This window comes from Exophiala oligosperma (genome assembly GCF_000835515.1).
Source record: "Exophiala oligosperma strain CBS 72588 unplaced genomic scaffold supercont1.5, whole genome shotgun sequence".
NCBI lineage: Eukaryota > Fungi > Ascomycota > Eurotiomycetes > Chaetothyriales > Herpotrichiellaceae > Exophiala > Exophiala oligosperma.
In genome coordinates this window covers 2,327,597-2,344,584 of record NW_015622822.1, presented here as the reverse complement: position 1 = coordinate 2,344,584, position 16,988 = coordinate 2,327,597, and the positions used below count along the sequence as shown (strand labels likewise).

Below are 16,988 nucleotides of genomic sequence, written 5' to 3'. Positions count from 1 at the left end.
GTCCCAGCAATGTATTTTCAATCAGGAGCAGGATGGCCGGCACAAGACCAAATTGAAACGCCAAATACAGGAGCACGAAACCCATAGTAATCTCCTCAATGACCTGCTCACGGCTCTGCGTGACAGTTCCGAGGAGGGGGTGGAGGAGACGGTATCTTTCATCCGGGACAATTCATCCCTAAGCGCCATAAGCCAGCATCTGCAAGAGAGGAGCCTGGCCATCCAGTCGGGCCCAGTGTCAACCACTGAAACTGGGAACACATCTAGTTCAGCAGATAACGTGCGATCAACGGACAGCGAGCCTCGCGAGGACGGCGTGCCAAGGAACAACCCTGGCAGTAGGCCATTGGACGTCGACGGGCTCGTTGGAAGACAGCTTGATGACGGGTCGCCGCCATAAAATGCGATAGAAGAAGGGAAATGCAAGTCTGCCTCTACAGAGGTCAATTTGTGTGTTGGGGGAGGCTAACAGCACTTTGCAGGTCCCAGGCAGCATGATACAAAGACTGAATCTGTAACTGACCATCGATTGAAGCATCGACCTTTGAGACGATGAAACCATGTAAAGCAAACAGAGTATTGCGAAAACGAGACCACTTAGCTTGTTGGATGTATATCGGGCTCTCGGCTCCAATCTGTGTGTCATGGAGTGCCAGCCTCGTAGCAAACTTGTTGCGTAGCAATCGCCAAGTGTTGACTGAATCGTAGAAATCGATTTCTCTGCATACTCGTTCTGACGCACAGGTTTGCCGGATGTAGTTTATCAAGGAGGTAATGATTTTGTATACGGTACTTTGTACAGGTAGAGCTCTCTGGTTGCTACTCTGTACCTATAGAGCACCACTTTTGCGATAACAGCTGGAAAAGGAGACAAGCACGAAATCTTTCGAGGTTTGTTATGTCTGCCAAAATGTCATGTCTGACCAGGAGATACAGCGACAAACTCCACATAATAGGGGCTGGTTCTTCTTGTCAGGCACGGGTATTGTATAACTGTCTCTACCTAAACTTCCCCGTCATTTCTTCTCTTCTCCCCTTGCTCCAAGGATGCCCTTCCTCTACCAATATCACACCCAAAGAAATGATGATCCTCGGTATATAACATAGCATCCTCATCATAATACGACTCACTGGACAAACCACAACTGCATCCTAAGTGTTTTTAGACCTCGGCATCTTGTCAGGGGACTGTTACAAGTATGATCAGCTTACCGCCATCCTGCCGTAGTCTTTCTGTCGAGAGCCTCGGTAGTTGCGCGCGCTGTGTAGCCCAACCCCACAGTTGACCATTGTCTGGAGAGCGAGTATTTGAACGAGTCCCCGGATTCTTGTAGACAAAATGCTGACCTAGATTTCTTTGCCATTACAACAATCCGTTCTCTTCTTCCACCTTTCCCTTGACTTGATCTGTAGATTTGTCCTCGTCCCTACTGCTCAAGATGTCGTCCCCACCGCCTCTCACCACCCCGTTGACAAAGTTGCTGGGTATCAAATACCCAATCATGCTCGCTGGCATGGCTCGTACCTCAGGCGGTCCGCTCGCCGCAGCAGTGTCCAACGCCGGTGGCATAGGCACGATAGGTGGACTAGGGTATACACCAAAGCAGCTACAAGAGGTATTACACTGGCTCCCGTACACCTGCAACCAAGTGGCGGACGACTGACTCGCACAGATCATAGACGAACTGAAATCCAACCTGAGCGATCCCTCGCTCCCATTCGGCGTGGACCTGGCACTTCCCCAGGTAGGTGGTAATGCCCGCAAGACGAACCACGACTACACACACGGCCAACTCGACGAGCTGATCGAAGTGACCATCCGTAACGGCGCAAAGATCTTCGTGTCTGCGGTCGGCGTCCCGCCCGCCAGGACGATCAAACGCCTCCACGAAGCCGGAATCCTGGTTATGAACATGGTCGGTGCGCCGAAGCACGCCGAGAAGGCTCTCAAGGCGGGCGTGGACATCGTCTGCGCGCAGGGTACCGAGGGCGGCGGTCACACCGGCGACATCGCCAACAGCATCCTCATCCCCGCGGTGTGCGATGTCGCGAAGAGATACAAGTCGCCCCTGACGGGAGAGCCAGCGCTCGTGGTGGCCGCCGGTGGAATCTACGACGGGCGCAGTCTGGCGAGCAGTCTGATGCAAGGCGCCGTCGGAGTTTGGGTCGGCACGAGGTTCGTCGCGGCCGAAGAGAGTGGCGCGAGCAGATTGCACAAGGAGGCGGTGGTGAGTGCCGATTTCACAGACACCCTGCGCACGCTGGTCGTGAGTGGGCGGCCCCTGCGGTGTAGGATGAACGAGTACGTGAAGAAGTGGGAAGATCAGCCTGAGCGAATCCGGGACTTGACAGAAAAGGGCATCGTACCCATGCAGTACGACCTGGAACAAGAGAATGAGATTGACATGCCGTTCCTAATGGGGCAGGTCGCGGCCATCATCAAGGACGTCAAGCCGGCCAGGGCGATCGTCGAGGAAATGGTCTCTCAGGCCGAAGACATGCTGAGGTTAGGAAGCTCATATATCGGGGGTCCGCGAAGTAGACTATAGGGACACTCGGTGCTTGGGTGCTTGGTCAGGGACAATTGGATTCATACAGATACACTGATCGCCATTCAAGCTATGGGCGGGCGCAACAAAGCATCCTTTACAGTAAGAACGACCCTGATGCGAATATGTAATGCACCACCAAAAATACCAACGCAGCTGCGCCAGGCTACCTTTAATGTTGGGCGCCGTTAACCAAGGCGGCTGCTTTCTGGCCATTAGCTTTGTTTGCCACCATCTCTGGCGGAGGCACCGGTCCAAATACAGGCTTCGTGATTTCGGCGGCCGATTCTTCCTCGTCTTCGTAACTAATATCGTCGTCTTCTTCGTCTTCGTCACCATACCCTTCCTCGTCCTCCTCGTCGTACTCACTGGACTCGACAAGCTCTTGCTGCACAGGCGGACCGCGGCCTTGCTCTTGCATACTCTTGATGATGTTTCGCATCTGGGTTTCCTGCTTTCTAAGCCGTTCCAGATCCTCCTTGTCTCTAGTTCGCTCCTCGGCCATCTCAAGGATATTGCGATTCGTCTGGTCATGCTTCCTAGTCAACGTGGCATTCTCCTTTTCGAGTCGCTTCGTCTTCTTGGACATTTCTTCCATCTCTCGCCTAAATGTCATGAACAGCTCATTGCTGTTGTTGAGCGTGTCTTCCACCTGCTGCATTGTGAGCAAGATTTCAGCCATTTGTATCGACAAAATAAAGGAGGGCTTGGGGGAGGGGGACTGCAAACTAACCTGCTTGAATTTCTCGACGTAGATGTTGAGCTGGCTGCGCAACTCCGCTTCTGTATGGGAAAACGTAGAAACCTGATTAGTGAGCTGCCGGCACCGTCCAGCTTCTGCATCGGCTCTTCGACGTTCGACCTCGTGCTTTGCTTGTAGATGAGCGATTTCAGCGTCTTTATGTCGAAGTATTGCTTTGAAATGCAGCTCTCGGATTTCTGCTTGATCTGCCAGTACTTTGCACCGCGTCCTGAATCTGTTAAACGTATAGTCAGTATCCTTGTCTCTTGAATGATTCTCATGCAACATACAGTTCGTCCAACTCAAGATGCAGATTCTCAGAATGTGTACCCGGCTTAGAGTTCATCACTTCTTGAACGTCGTACAACATCTGATCGAGTCTGTCATTGATATTTTCGCGGGCCCGTTTGTCTGTCTCTTCAAGTTTCTTGTTCTCGTCCTTGAGTTTCTTGTTTTCCTTCGTCAATTCTCGGCAAAGCTTTTCTAGTTTGTCCTTCATTGTTGCGGTCTTGCTATGCTCAGACTTTGACTTCTCCTGGTCTTTTTGAAGTTGATCTGCGCGCTTTTTGGTCCGTTGGTATTCTCGGTTCATCTTCTCCATGTCTCGCAAAAGCTCTTCATATTTTCTTTTCGCAAGCTCGAGCTGTCCAGAATGTCCTTCTACGCTATTGATCAACTCGTTGAGATCTCGTTGAGCCTTCTTGACTTCTCGGTCAACTTCTGCTTGTTGGCTCTTCTCTCCAGCCTTTTCTTGTTCAAGCTGTGATAATCGTGCCTGGATCAATTTCGCATTCTCTTCCGCACTCAATTGTTTGTCCTTCTTCGGTTTGGCCTTCTTGCCCGTAGCCGCTGGCGGGGGCAGATCCTGCATGTCGCCATTTGTTACCGTCGTTGTCTGGGAGATCGGGCTCTGAGCAATGGTAGCCATATGAGATATCTCTGACGATCGCCTGTTCTTCGAACTCCGGGGCTCTTTCAGAGCCAACAACTATCAATGTAACGTGTAGATGAGGGACTTTCCCCGTACATCTGAGAGCGCAGGTAGAGTCCGTTGGGGCAGATGAAGTCGTTCAATTGCTGTCTTTGCGCGGCTAGGGCGGTGGAATATGTCTGCTTGGAGTTAGGATGCTTGAAGCAAATGCTAAGGGCCTAAGATAGCAGAGTTGAGAGTCAATATCAACGTCCGGGAATCGAAGTGGTGGAGAGGAAACGCAGATCTTTGCTCAGGGCCAAGCCCATTCGTACAATGCGCAACAGGGCGGTTTAGACGGAATCTGGTAAGAGAAATGCTTTGCGAACAATAATGCCACCCGAGTTCAAGTATTACTGTATGTTGTTATCGTTCACTACAAGAGGTACACCGAGTTATTGAATTGATTGAACAACGAAGACCTGGTGAGGCAACTTCGAGGACTGCACGTGACTACGTTGGCATATATGAGTAAAATCTATTACCTCTACATCTGCCTTGGTCCATCTGCCATTTTCACCTATTGACAGGAAGAATTGCCCGTTCACTCACCTTCAATCAGCCGACGAGACAACGGTCGTACTCCCTTCCGGAATTTGTCCTCGGTACGAAAGCAGCACGAACTGTCATGCTCAGGCATGGTGCGATTCGCCATGGCCTCCAGACCTGCGCCCGACGAACTGCACCTAATACCAGAATATGTTGGAATGGACCACACAGCAGAAAAGGATATGCTTCGGTAACAGATTTGTCGGCATACCCAAAACCGGGAGAGAGCATACAAGGATTCACCTTGAAAGAGATCAAGTATGTTCCAGAATTACACTTGACGGCACTACGATTAGAACATGACAAAACAAAAGCAGAATATCTGCATGTGGCTAGAGATGACAAGAACAATGTTTTTGCCATCAATTTCAAGACAAACCCCACGGATAGAACAGGCTTGCCTCATATACTGGAGCATGTTACCTTATGTGGAAGCGAAAAATATCCAGTTCGAGATCCTTTTTTCAAGATGATGCCCCGGTCTCTGTCCAATTTCATGAATGCTTTCACCTCCTCCGACTACACATCCTATCCTTTTGCGACTACAAACGCGACAGACTACCAGAATCTGTCCTCAGTCTACCTCGACGCCACGTTGCATCCACTACTCAAGCGGACTGATTTCTTACAAGAAGGATGGCGGCTTGGACCAGAAGATCCTCGCGGACCCGCTACAGAGGAGAACGTCATCTTCAAGGGTGTCGTATATAACGAGATGAAGGGTCAGATGTCTGATGCGAGCTATTTGTTCTACATTAGATTTAGAGAACATCTATTTCCATCTTTACACAACTCTGGTGGCGATCCAGAGGTAATGACTAACCTCACTTACGAACAGCTTGTTGACTTCTCCCGACAACATTACCATCCAAGCAATGCAAAGATCTTTTCTTATGGCAATCTTAGTCTTGCCGAGCATCTTCAACAAGTCGACGAGACGCTATCGAAATTCGAGCAGTCATCGCCAGATTCTGAAATCAAGTTACCAATTGATTTTTCCCGTGGCCCTCTTACCTTCGAAGTCTCTGGGCCCCTTGATACGATGCAACCGACAGACCGTCAGTATAAGTCTTCAATAACCTGGCTTGGGTGCCAGGCCTCCGATATCGTCGAGACTTTTTCCGTTAGTATCATGATGTCGCTTTTGATGAATGGATATGGCTCGCCGCTCTACCAGGGTTTGATCGAGTCGGGACTGGGAACCAACTTCAGTCCCAACTCCGGGTACGATAGTTCGACCAAAGTCGGCACTTTCTCGATCGGTCTCGATGGGATGAAGGCAGAGGATACTGCTGGCTTGAAGGACACGATCCAGAGTATACTCAGAGATAAGGCACATGAAGCATTCCTACCTCATAAAATTGAAGGCTATATGCACCAGTTAGAGCTCAGTCTCAAACATAAAACAGCCAATTTTGGAATGGGTCTTTTGGAGAAGACTCTGGCTGGTTGGTTCAATGGTGTCAATCCGATGGACGGCCTCGCTTGGAATGAAATCATTGATGCCTTCAAGCTACGATTGCGAGATGAAAAGTATCTTGAAAACCTTGTACAGAAATATTTCATGAACGACAAATGCATGCAATTCACAATGACACCATCTGAGAATTATGGACAGGCTCTGGAAACGCAAGAGGAGGAACGGAGAAGATCTGTCCTAGAAGAATTTAAAAAGAATGCAACCTCGCCAGAGGCAGCCATTGCCGAGCTGGGTAAACAAGAGTTACAGCTGCTCGAAGAACAAGAGTCCGCCCAATCCAAGAATCTCGAGTCGTTGCCTACACTCCGTGTGAGTGATATCGCACGGGAGAAGGAGAGGAAACCACGCTACCAGTCAAAGATTGGCGATGTCAACTGTCTTTGGCGTGAGACAACTACAAATGGGATTAGCTACTTCCAGGCAAAACATGTGCTGAAGAATCTTCCTGAAGATCTGAGATTGTTGATGCCACTGTTCACCGAGTCCCTGATGCGACTGGGTACCAAGAGCAAATCCGTTGGGGACCTTGAGGCTGAGATTCTACTTAAGACTGGTGGCATCTCCATTTCTCCCTTCACGGCCCCAGAACCCTGGAGCTTAGACAAATACAACGAAGGTTTGATTGTCAGTGGTCATGCCCTAGACAGAAATGTCCCAGCTATGTTTGACCTGATTCGCACACTGTTATTGGAGATTGATTTCAAGAACCCCAAGGTTGTTGCTGCTGTACAGGAACTTCTGGAATCAAAAACCTCGGGCGCTTTGGATGCAGTGGCAGAGAGTGGTCACCACTTTGCTATAACAAGTGCCGCCGCTGCTCTTACTCGTCGAGGCACTCTCCAGGATCAACTGTCAGGATTAACTCAAATAGAGGCTACGGCTCGAACGTTGAGTGCTGCACGCAAGGATCCAAAAAGCCTTCAGGAAGTCATCGAGAAACTGCAAAGGATTCAATCTTTTGCCATTCTTAACTCGCCTGATCTATCGATGCGTCTGGTATGCGAGCCTGAGTCAGTATCTGCCAACCGCTCTGTGATTGAAGCCTTCCTGGCGGAGCTCCCACAAGGTCAGGCAAATATTGCAAACTCTAGCTCGTCCACTGTCGTATCAGGATCTTCACTTTCAAGGAGAGCTTTTTTCAACCTACCTTTTCAGGTATCATATACTGGCAGCTGCCTGCAAACGGCACCCTACTCCTCACCCGACAAAGCACCTCTGACCATTCTCGGTCAGCTCCTGGTTCACAATTTCTTGCATCCTGAAGTGAGAGAGAAAGGCGGTGCATATGGTGCTTCGGCGAGTGCAAGTCCAATCAGCGGTCTTTTCACCATGTCTTCGTACCGAGATCCTAATCCTCGGAACTCTCTCCAAGTCTTCAAACGAGCTGGAGAGTATGCTCGCGACAAGGTTTGGAGCAATCGAGAGCTGGAGGAAAGCAAACTCAGCATCTTTCAAGGTATTGATGCTCCCAGCAGCGTCAGCAGCGCGGCCAGTAAAGAATTCATGTATGGCATAACAGAAGACATGGATCAGAAATCACGGGAGAACTTGCTCGATGTTACCAAGGAAGATGTCCAACGAGTTGCCCAGAAGTACCTGGTTGAGCTTTCTCCCGAACTGAGATCTACCTGTATTCTTGGGGAGAAGAAGGACTGGTTCGAACAAGATCCAGAGCGATGGCAGGAGAAAAGCCTACAGATGGCCGCATAGTTCGTGAGTGTTGTACAAAATGGCTGTATATTAATTTCCACTCCAGCACAGATACCCCATATATACCTGTTACCATTTTTTTCATACCCTTGTCGAGCTTATTACCCTTCCATTGCATTGTTTCCAACAGCGCGACTCGAACAGAACATACGTCTCCGGCTTCAGTCATGCCATAGTCGGAGATCACAAGTCACGAATGCCTTTGAGCATTTCCCGCGCAAGATCGAGGAAAGCCTGTCTTGCTCTTTCACGACAAACTCATCCTCGGATGATGTTTGGCTGAAGGAGTCTTGCTGGTTTGTTACATACCTATTTCAGACCTGTTTTTCTTTGAGATCAAGGACTAGCAGACTAGAGGTGTGCGTACATATAACGAATGCTTCTTGAGCACTCTACCCATGTTGGGTTGCTGAAATGACAACCACGTAAAAGGTCCAGGTTGGTATCGAGATCTCGATGTGCTGTTGACCTTGCAAATTCTGTCAATGTTATGATGCGATCGAGTGTAAGCAGGCGCATCCTTTCTCGGTGCTCCCAATGCCATGTCAGTTTCCATCATGATTTACGTGTCATGCTTGGTTCGATTCGATCAGTGGCAAGAGCAGTGGCTTCACTTGCTCAAGCCGCATTCACCTTTGCCTTCAGGCCGATACCATTTGCCTCGTTTGACTTTGTCCTTGACTGTTCTATCTCCCTGTCAATTCCAACGGCTCCAATTATGGATTTCGAACGAGTCTACGTGATTTGCGCGCTGCTGTTCTCAATCCCTTTTATCTCGCTTCTCCTAATCCGAACGTATTCTAGATTTGAAATGTCTAATGACAAAACGCAATATCCGCGCCTGGTTGAGATGCAGATGCATGGTTTGAGCGGCTGGGTGCAGTATTCTTCAAACTCTCTCATCTCTCATCGTCAACTAAAGCCATACTGACCTCTATTCAGCTTCGTCTCCGAACTTTACAGAGCAGAACACCCTGGCTTGACGATTATCGTCGGAGAATACAGTTGGAAAATTCATGCCCAGGAACTACGTTCCGTATCTAAGTTCTTCGAGAGAATACTTCCTCGTGCGCCCGAGGTATGCTAGCCTCAACGATGAACCCTGAATTCTGTTGTTCTGATGATTAAAGTCCCTACTTCAGGCTGCTTCAATCACTTTACGCGACGAAAGCCCCGTTATCATCGCCTATCTTGTTCTGTGGCTCTACACGCGCCAATACTACGAACTCAAGGCTGTGGCCTCCCAAGACTTGATGCTCCCAACAATCCAGAGCATCATGACCCTAGGACGAGATGCGAATTCAGGAGACTGCAGCCCGATGCTTGGTCAATATAGTACGGAAGAGCCTGACTCCCTCCACGCACAGATGTACTGGCTCACGGATAGATATGAGATCAGCGAACTCAGAGATGATGTTGTGTCCATGATCAAAGATCATTTGAGCCGACTTCCGCATGCCCTTGTACCGACCTTGAAGCATCTACTCGGCCTGTCGATATCTTCTGCCGGCGTCATACCAGTGAGATCACGATGTGCGCTGACCACAAAGGCGCCTCAACGTCAGGCCTCCGATGCCTCTGGGCTTGTCGACTGCCCAGATGGAAGTCCAAGCTCGCCTACACCCAGCGACACTGCTATCCAGCCCGACAGGACGGATGTACTAGCAATGGTTGTTGCCTCTGGGCGGTCAGGTCGAATAGACAGCGCGGGAGGGCTCAGTATCAATCCCGAAGACGACGCTGATCTATGGTCTGTCCTGGTGGGCAGAAGCAGCGAATATGTATTGCAGCACGCTGACGATACCGCGTTCGTGGCGACCATGCAGAGCAAGCCATCCTTTCAATGGGCCGTTCTACAACGGGTCGCAAAGGGACATGTCAAAATGCAAGGTGAAGTTACGACATGGCGGAATAAGGCTGTGGAGTTGCAAGCCGAGGTCGGGGACTTGCAATACGAAGTCGTCAAGCTACAAGCTGGGGTGAAGCATTGGCCAAAAGTAGTCAGCAAATGGCGAGCTGAAGTCGAGGAATGGAAAATTGAAACCCAAAGATGTCGAAGTGAAATTAGAGAATTATGCGATGCACTCGAAGTCGACCAATCTCGAAACACGGCCGGCCCAACGAGGTCGAGGTTCTCCAAATGGTCGAGAAGAAGACACGAGCGACAAGAGCCCCTCGCGAACCGCGTCTCAACCAAAAGACATATGGGTATACTAGGAAGTTCTTCTCGACGACGGCTAAGAGGGTCTCAATCACGCAACTCTTCATCGGCTTGAGGACAGGAATTCACTCGACTCGAAAGGAATCATGAATTCATGTGGCATAATAAACATCAAAAGTTGAGGCATATTCATTGAGACCCGACAGACTCCGTTGGCCTAGACTGATTATGAAACATCTTTGTACACATTTGGGACGCCAGAACGCTCATCGCATCTCATAACTCGCTTCATGTTCCCCCGGGCTCAGAGGCCTGAATCCAAACAAGACGACTCGATAACCAAACCAGACTTTTTTTTGTACATTGCGTGATCCCAACTCATGTGGATGGACGGTTCCATGTTCATTAAAAACGGAGAGAAGAGTCTGTGTGTGCTGTCGTTTCATTAGTACTCCCCGTAAAAATCATTGTCATAGCCACCAGGATTCTTAGGCAATGTTTCCCGCCATGCCCTATAAATAAAAGCAGGTTGACGTTAGTAAATGTGTACTCTCTTTTTTTGAGGGAAAAAAAAGGAAAAAGAAAAAAGAGGCAATATTGGGACCGAAGGGAACAAAAAAAAACAACGTACCAAGAAAATGGCCTGGACCGCCAATTGCAAACTCCACAGGCCGACCTTTTTGAAGCGTCTCAGGCGTGCCTGTTCGTCTGTGACGTCCCTCGCGAAGGCGTCGTAGACCTCGGCCGACAGGTCGTCCATGAGGCCCGAGTCGAAGACGGTCCAGCTGCCGTCAAAGTCGGACAGACGCTTCACGACACGGCAGTTGATGGGGATGAAGGTCCGGCGGGAGTTGATGTAGGCCACGATGGGGCGGATGAGGGCGTTGTTGATGTACGACAGGTCCCGGGTGAAGAGGGGCACGACGGCGCGGACGTCGTTGAGGTGGATGCGCAGATCCATCACGAGGAAGCGCTTGTCTTCTTCCCTAACGGCGGCGGCAGCAGCAGCCGCCTTGAGCCCGGTGGACGTCGTGGGCAGGGCGCCGCCGTCGTCCCCGTATAATGATGATGATGATGATGATACGGCGGTCGTATCGTCGCGAGCAGGGACGGGGTCGAAGCGCTTGCGTGAGGTGAGCGCGTCTTCCATCCGCTCGTAAAAGTCCGTCATGACCTTCATGACGGATTCTTCACAGTCGTTGGGGATCATCACGTCCGCGACGATGTCGACGTTGCCTTCGTGGATCCACGACAGGGGGCCGACGGCGCCACGATTGAGGTGATCAATGTTCATTGCGTCGATACGGATTCGGGATTGCTTTCTCCACGGCTCGTTGGACGGATCGTCCGAATGCTGTAACGTGGCGCCAGTGTACGAGTGTGTCTGGCGAGGATGGATGGTGAAGAGGGATCGGTCGAATTCGCCTGTCATGCTGTTCGCACCGAGGAAATCGTAAAAGAGCCACTGCTTACGTAGGCGGGGGAGATCTGCGTTGTAGATGCTGATGGGGAATGGGCGGAAGCCTTCTGGCTGTAGGACGGTGACGAGGAGGTCTTCGATCTTGAAAGACTCAATCTCAAAGTCGCCCGGGACATGTTCGTGACGGTATGATTTGGGGTCGATCGGTTCGTCGGTCCAAAAGACGTGGGTTCGGTCGACCACGCCTCGGATGTGTTTGATCTCGACGTTTTGTAGAGGCCCTTTGGAGTTCCACCACTTGCTGAACGAGAGTGTGACGTTGACTTCGCCAATAGTTATGTCGAATTGTGTATAATTCTGCTCCTCTGGCGGCACAGGGTCTTCTGCTGAAGAGGCTTGCGCAGCTGCCTCGGGCGAACCCTTTATGACGCGAGACTTGCTTTGGCCGGGCCTCCTTGAGACGAATACGTTCTTGAATGTGATGACTCCATCACTCCACTTTGGAACGATGGCCGATTCGAACACCACTTGAAGACCCGATGACTTGGTCAAATAATTGCCGATCCAGCCAGCCAACGTTTCCTGAGCGAAGACCGTATTGATGGCAAGTATGGCCAGTGATACAAAGGTCGTGGTTCCTACGACAATCCAGATGACATGACCCAGCGCGATCCACGAGATAAAACCAACAATTTCATCGACATTGAATGGTCGAGTGCTCTTAATGGTCAACCACTTGAAGCGAACCTTGAGTCGCGACCAGAATCCAGTGGCGGCCGCCAGGAGCTCTTCCTTTGTCGGACGATGAAACTGCGGCATGTGTATTCTGTCGTAAAAATGCTCGTGATGGGACTGTTCCGGTCCTGCCTCAACCTTGGCTGCATTCTGTTCCTGTAGTCCTTTGGGTTTCGAGGCTTTGTTCGTTGCTTCTTGTTCCACTCCTTCTCTTTTCAAATTCGACCTTTCCGTGCGCCGTTGGCTCTGGTGAAAGGCTCTTCGGAGCACCCGGGTCAGACGAGTTCGTGGCCAGGATTCAGCGTTCCTTCTGGTTAAATGTAGGCCTAGCGCTGATGTCTGTACTTGGAAAGGACACCTTGTTGCGCTGAAGTTTGCGTGGGACGCTGTCGGTGCGACGAGTGAGCGTCCTCCTTCGGCCGATAGAATATCTCTCCTACAGAGTTCTCCGGAAGCATGGGTGCCATAGCTGTTTGAAGGACTCTGGAATAGTGCTATTCGTCTCGGGGTGTGGTATCTGAAGCTTCGGTTGGAAGAGGCTGGGAGCCTTTGTGTCACTCGGGTCGTTCTGGGAGCCAGTGCAGCAAACTTCGAGACATCATGTATGCCTCGGACAAAGACGTCCGTCATAGTCGAGAAGTCATAGTGATACAGGTGGGTGTGTGGGATAATGTAGAGGAAGCCTCGTGGTTGGCAGAATGAGGCGATTGAAGGATGAAAGGAAGCGAGGAGGGAAGAGAAGCATGTGCATGGATGATGCAAACCGGAAAAGTCTCGCCTGTCAATGAAATCGTGATTTTCAAGCCCAAAATCCGCTGCGGAGAAAATTATTTTCTGCGCCCGAAGCCGAAACCCTCACAACCACCGCCATCAACAATTTCTTACAGACAAACCAAACCCAGACAACGGAATATTCCATTGTCCACTACCAAATAGGGAGCACTGAATTCTTCATCGACAACATGCCTGCTCCTACGGCGCTGCAACGCGCTCCTGAAGCCCTCGCACAGACAGAGGCACAACTCCAAGAACCTTCCCTCAACCAACCCACCGATGAGACAGGCGACCTTGACCTGATCACCGCACCACAAGACACAATTTTCTCTCCAGAAGGAACAGATGACACGAGCATGCAAGTCGACGAAGAAGGCCGACCTCGTTTCGCACCAGCATCCCAGGCAGACTCTCCCGCCGCTGTGCGAATACAGTCCCGCAAGGTCCCCATCCCACCACACCGTATGACCCCGTTGAAAACCAACTGGCCCAAAATATATCCTCCGTTAGTCGAGCACCTCAAACTCCAAGTGCGGATGAACGTCAAATCCAAGGCGGTGGAGCTGCGGACGTCGAAATTCACGACCGACTCCGGGGCTCTGCAGAAGGGCGAAGACTTTGTCAAAGCCTTCACCCTCGGATTCGACACGGATGATGCCATTGCTCTCCTGAGGCTGGACGATCTGTACATCGAGACCTTTGAAATCAAGGACGTCAAGACATTGCAGGGCGAACATCTGGGTCGAGCGATCGGTCGGATAGCAGGCAAGGACGGGAAGACGAAATTTGCGATCGAGAATACGAGTAAGACGAGAGTTGTGCTGGCGGACAGCAAGATCCATATTCTAGGTGGGTTCCAGAACATTAGAATAGCCAGAGAAGCGATTGTCAGTTTGATTTTGGGCGCACCACCTGGAAAAGTGTATGGGAATTTACGGACGGTCGCAAGAAGAATGAAGGAGCGATTCTGATCGAGGTGCAAGGCACGATTTATGACGGGTATGACGGGTGAAAGATGGCGTTACAGAGGGTTTTGTGCTTTGGTAGTACGAGGACATCAGTAAACTACAATATTCCATGCTTGGGTAGGATCAAAAAAGCGTAGAAAGCATGAGACAGATATGAAGACCAATCAATACTGAATTGGCCAGTTTCCCGTTCGCCATACCATGCATACAATGACAACGCCACCAGAAGCCAGTACCTTTTCTAACCTGGTCTAGTCCCTCTTGAGAGGGGTGAATGTCTCTTGAACCCCATCCTTCGTAATGATGAACATCTGAAGACCATCACCAACTTCAATGTGTCGCTCAGTGGCGCTCGTGAAAGCATCCTTGACCAGTCCCACCACCACGTCTTTGGGCAGAGTCTCGACTTGTCTTTGTTGCAATTCGTGTCCATATCCCGAGGCTGGGATATATTGATTTTTGTAGTTGACCTGGTTATCCAGGAAAGGCATGATCAGACTTGCCGCGGCACCGGCTGCTCGACACTGTTCTCGCTCGTAGCTGCCAACCGGATCGTAGCTGTACAATGCTCCCTTCCCATCCTCATCTAGACCGCCGAGGATTGCGTGGACGTAGTATGGAAAGAATCGTTTCTGGTAGAGGATCGTGGATAGCCGCTGTGCACATGCCTTGACACTCATGGACTTGCCATGTTGATACTTGTACATCTTTGCAATCGCATCTAGCCGTTCTTTCAAAGCATGTCCATCTGCAGCAAACCCAACAACTGACAAAACGATGCGTGATGAGTCTTCTTCATCTCCAATCCGAAAGAGCTTGGGTTCGTAGCGGGTGTTGATGTTGTAGCCGGAGGTCGATCGCGTATCACCAGCGAGGATAGCAAAATCGGCACCAGTGATTCCTAACGTCGAGCCACCATTATCTGTGTATCTGGTATACGGTCAGCTTCCTGTACTTGAATCCATGATGAGCTTCTCAAACTGACGGGGAGAAAGCGTGTTGCTTGGTTCCGGCCGCCTCAGTGGCAGCGGCAGAGTTTGTGAACGAGTAGCCAGGCTGATCTGAGGGCATAGCCCCGGTATTAAGTAAGGAAGCCATGCTTAGAAGAGGGATTATGAAGAGAGGTTTCAAAGTTGTAAATATCCTAGAAATGATATACTATGCAGTCGCAATCCCCGTGTGCCTGCGGGCTGGCCCAGAAACGCAATGGCGCGCCGTAGTAAGCTCCGGTGAAACTTTGAGTCCATAATGGACATTTCCATATCCCTACAGAATAGTGAATTTCTTACGATGTATCTTTTGCTCTCGTTGTGAGTTCCTTGCTGATGACACTTTGTTGCAAGAATATTGGCCAAATACGTCTCGAAATTGCCCCAAGATGAGTGCACTGGTGGCCTACGAAAGTAGCAGCGATGAAGACGAAGTGGCAGACCAGGATGCAGGCCGAGATCAAGTTGCCACCACAACAATCGCAAAAGGACACCATGATCAGAATGGTGATATTAAGTTCTTCGTCAAGCCTAGTGAGCCAAGTCCAGACATTACTGCTCCCACTGCCAGCGTCGATTGTGTGGCGCCTATGGTAGGTCCATCAATGCCAAGTCAGATGGATAGCGAAGTCGAGCAAGAGGATCCTTTATCAGAACTTCAACAATCCATGTCTGAGCGAGATATAGTTCACCAGCTTACATTCGCGTCGCATCCCATGGCGTCGCTCCCTCCGTCTCCGCCTGGCTCCCCCGACCCGGTGCTTGAAGTCAAGTTCAAGAAATTTCTCGATTTGAAGACGAAAGGAATGCACTTCAACGAAGATTTGGCTAGCAAATCAGCATTTCGTAACCCAGGCCTTCTTGCCACCATGATGGTCCGCATAGGTCTGGACGAAGAAGATCAATACAGGACATCATTGCCTCACCAAGTTTGGAACCCTACAGGCTTCCCGAAGTCGGCGTACAAAGAAGAACTCCTTCGAGCCCAGCAGACTCTACGCGACCAAGATTTGGCCGCGAAAAAGAGCCTGTCCGCGCAAGGGAAAAGAACGATCGAGTTCATGCCCGGAGGGAGGTCTGGGGACAGTAGCCGCGATTCCACCCCAGGCATGCCAAATAAACGGAAGCGACCTTGATTACGCATCAAAGCAGATCCGGGATGCTTTTTCAGATAACACCAGAGCCGACGATAATAAGCCTTGACAAATTCATCGTTTGGGCCTACTCTACAGTAGATAGGAGATTGCGTGGAATGCACCAGCGAGCATCCTTGACTTGGTTGGGAGCCAGCGCACACCTTGGAGCAAGCGAATTTCGCAGTCGATGGATTTCTAGAGAAGGTGCACGACGCGCTCCAACTGGTTGCGCCAGATCTCAAGTCGATGTGAACAAAATCGCCCGTCACAGTGGCCCCCTTCCAGATTACGCTGATTGGGCATGACTCCAGCCAATACCCAAGATAGGTCTGGTAAGGACTCGGGTTCCTGCAGCTGAAACGACTCTGCAATATTATTGCGTTCGGCCAACAGAAGATTGATGGGTCACAGGCAGTCTAGGGAGAAGAGAGAGCACAACAACAGTATGGAGTACGAGTACCAAGTACGGAGTCAAGCAGACGACCGTTGACGCCTCGGATCTTCAGGGTCCATATAACGATCGACAGTGTGCGCGTCACGTTACGAGTGCTAAGGCATGCATTGACTGAAGGATCATGTCAGTTGAATATGTATATCAGAGCGCGCTCGAGCCTCGACTCATAATTTCTTTTTTTGGGACACCTTCCAGCCTGACTTAGCCAACGTCTGATATTGTAGCCCATCTCGCACAACTAACGGAGTCGCATGCAAGAAAAACAACGGGCATGCAATCCCCAGACCCAGTCTGGCTAAGCATCTGGAGTACAGGTATGGGTGTCGCCTAGGGACAGGGGGCATGCATCTT

General features: G+C 50.4%; 8 protein-coding genes across 9 annotated transcripts; 5 read left to right on the top strand and 3 right to left on the bottom strand.

Moving 5' to 3' along the window:
• Nucleotides 1–1,439: 1,439 nt before the first annotated feature.
• On the top strand, nt 1,440–2,549 carry PV06_06168 (uncharacterized protein; the record flags this gene model as incomplete). The annotated part of the gene is made up of 2 exons (XM_016407250.1): nt 1,440–1,616; nt 1,674–2,549. 2 exons carry the CDS (start codon nt 1,440–1,442, stop codon nt 2,547–2,549), a joined length of 1,053 nt encoding a protein of 350 aa, XP_016262854.1.
• On the bottom strand, nt 2,528–4,644 carry PV06_06167 (uncharacterized protein). The gene is made up of 3 exons (XM_016407249.1): nt 3,582–4,644; nt 3,283–3,526; nt 2,528–3,201 (listed from the first exon to the last, which is right to left on the bottom strand). Exons 1-3 carry the CDS (start codon nt 4,217–4,219, stop codon nt 2,722–2,724), a joined length of 1,362 nt encoding a protein of 453 aa, XP_016262853.1. The 5' UTR covers nt 4,220–4,644; the 3' UTR covers nt 2,528–2,721.
• Nucleotides 4,645–4,768: 124 nt separating this feature from the next.
• On the top strand, nt 4,769–8,084 carry PV06_06166 (uncharacterized protein). Its single transcript, XM_016407248.1, has 2 exons — nt 4,769–5,068; nt 5,125–8,084. Exon 2 carries the CDS (start codon nt 5,280–5,282, stop codon nt 7,998–8,000), a length of 2,721 nt encoding a protein of 906 aa, XP_016262852.1. The 5' UTR covers nt 4,769–5,068; nt 5,125–5,279; the 3' UTR covers nt 8,001–8,084.
• A 397-nt stretch (nt 8,085–8,481) lies between these two features.
• On the top strand, nt 8,482–10,280 carry PV06_06165 (the record flags this gene model as incomplete). 2 transcript variants are annotated; one of them, XM_016407247.1, is made up of 3 exons in its annotated part: nt 8,482–8,505; nt 8,805–9,078; nt 9,131–10,280. In XM_016407247.1, the coding sequence occupies exon 3, from the start codon at nt 9,254–9,256 to the stop codon at nt 10,274–10,276; it is 1,023 nt and encodes a 340-aa protein (XP_016262851.1). In that variant the 5' UTR covers nt 8,482–8,505; nt 8,805–9,078; nt 9,131–9,253. The 2 variants fall into 2 exon arrangements, with proteins under 2 accessions (XP_016262851.1, XP_016262850.1); XM_016407246.1 differs by lacking the exon at nt 8,482–8,505 and having other exon boundaries at nt 8,659–9,078; nt 9,131–10,276.
• On the bottom strand, nt 10,119–13,062 carry PV06_06164 (uncharacterized protein). The gene is made up of 2 exons (XM_016407245.1): nt 10,793–13,062; nt 10,119–10,673 (listed from the first exon to the last, which is right to left on the bottom strand). The coding sequence occupies exons 1-2, from the start codon at nt 12,944–12,946 to the stop codon at nt 10,650–10,652; spliced, it is 2,178 nt and encodes a 725-aa protein (XP_016262849.1). The 5' UTR covers nt 12,947–13,062; the 3' UTR covers nt 10,119–10,649.
• A 101-nt stretch (nt 13,063–13,163) lies between these two features.
• On the top strand, nt 13,164–14,241 carry PV06_06163 (pre-rRNA-processing protein PNO1). The gene has a single exon (XM_016407244.1). It carries the CDS (start codon nt 13,279–13,281, stop codon nt 14,059–14,061), a length of 783 nt encoding a protein of 260 aa, XP_016262848.1. The 5' UTR covers nt 13,164–13,278; the 3' UTR covers nt 14,062–14,241.
• On the bottom strand, nt 14,093–15,191 carry PV06_06162 (uncharacterized protein). Its single transcript, XM_016407243.1, has 2 exons — nt 15,044–15,191; nt 14,093–14,988 (listed from the first exon to the last, which is right to left on the bottom strand). The coding sequence occupies exons 1-2, from the start codon at nt 15,154–15,156 to the stop codon at nt 14,310–14,312; spliced, it is 792 nt and encodes a 263-aa protein (XP_016262847.1). The 5' UTR covers nt 15,157–15,191; the 3' UTR covers nt 14,093–14,309.
• A 245-nt stretch (nt 15,192–15,436) lies between these two features.
• PV06_06161 (uncharacterized protein) lies at nt 15,437–16,743 on the top strand (the record flags this gene model as incomplete). Its single annotated transcript, XM_016407242.1, has 1 exon — nt 15,437–16,743. One exon carries the CDS (start codon nt 15,437–15,439, stop codon nt 16,181–16,183), a length of 747 nt encoding a protein of 248 aa, XP_016262846.1. The 3' UTR covers nt 16,184–16,743.
• Between the last annotated feature and the right edge of the window lie 245 nt (nt 16,744–16,988).

Excerpts from the sequence above, each read along its gene's own strand:
- PV06_06167 (XM_016407249.1), bottom strand. The coding sequence starts at position 4,219 with ATGGCTACCATTGCTCAGAGCCCGATCTCCCAGACAACGACGGTAACA. Across the intron at positions 3,527-3,581 it reads CATCTTGAGTTGGACGAACT|ATTCAGGACGCGGTGCAAAG; the intron begins GTATGTTGCATG and ends TACGTTTAACAG. Across the intron at positions 3,202-3,282 it reads ACGTCGAGAAATTCAAGCAG|GTGGAAGACACGCTCAACAA; the intron begins GTTAGTTTGCAG and ends ACAATGCAGCAG.
- PV06_06166 (XM_016407248.1), top strand. The coding sequence starts at position 5,280 with ATGATGCCCCGGTCTCTGTCCAATTTCATGAATGCTTTCACCTCCTCC.
- PV06_06164 (XM_016407245.1), bottom strand. The coding sequence starts at position 12,946 with ATGACGGACGTCTTTGTCCGAGGCATACATGATGTCTCGAAGTTTGCT. Across the intron at positions 10,674-10,792 it reads CGGTCCAGGCCATTTTCTTG|GGCATGGCGGGAAACATTGC; the intron begins GTACGTTGTTTT and ends TTTTATTTATAG.
- PV06_06163 (XM_016407244.1), top strand. The coding sequence starts at position 13,279 with ATGCCTGCTCCTACGGCGCTGCAACGCGCTCCTGAAGCCCTCGCACAG.
- PV06_06162 (XM_016407243.1), bottom strand. The coding sequence starts at position 15,156 with ATGGCTTCCTTACTTAATACCGGGGCTATGCCCTCAGATCAGCCTGGC. Across the intron at positions 14,989-15,043 it reads AAGCAACACGCTTTCTCCCC|ATACACAGATAATGGTGGCT; the intron begins GTCAGTTTGAGA and ends ACCGTATACCAG.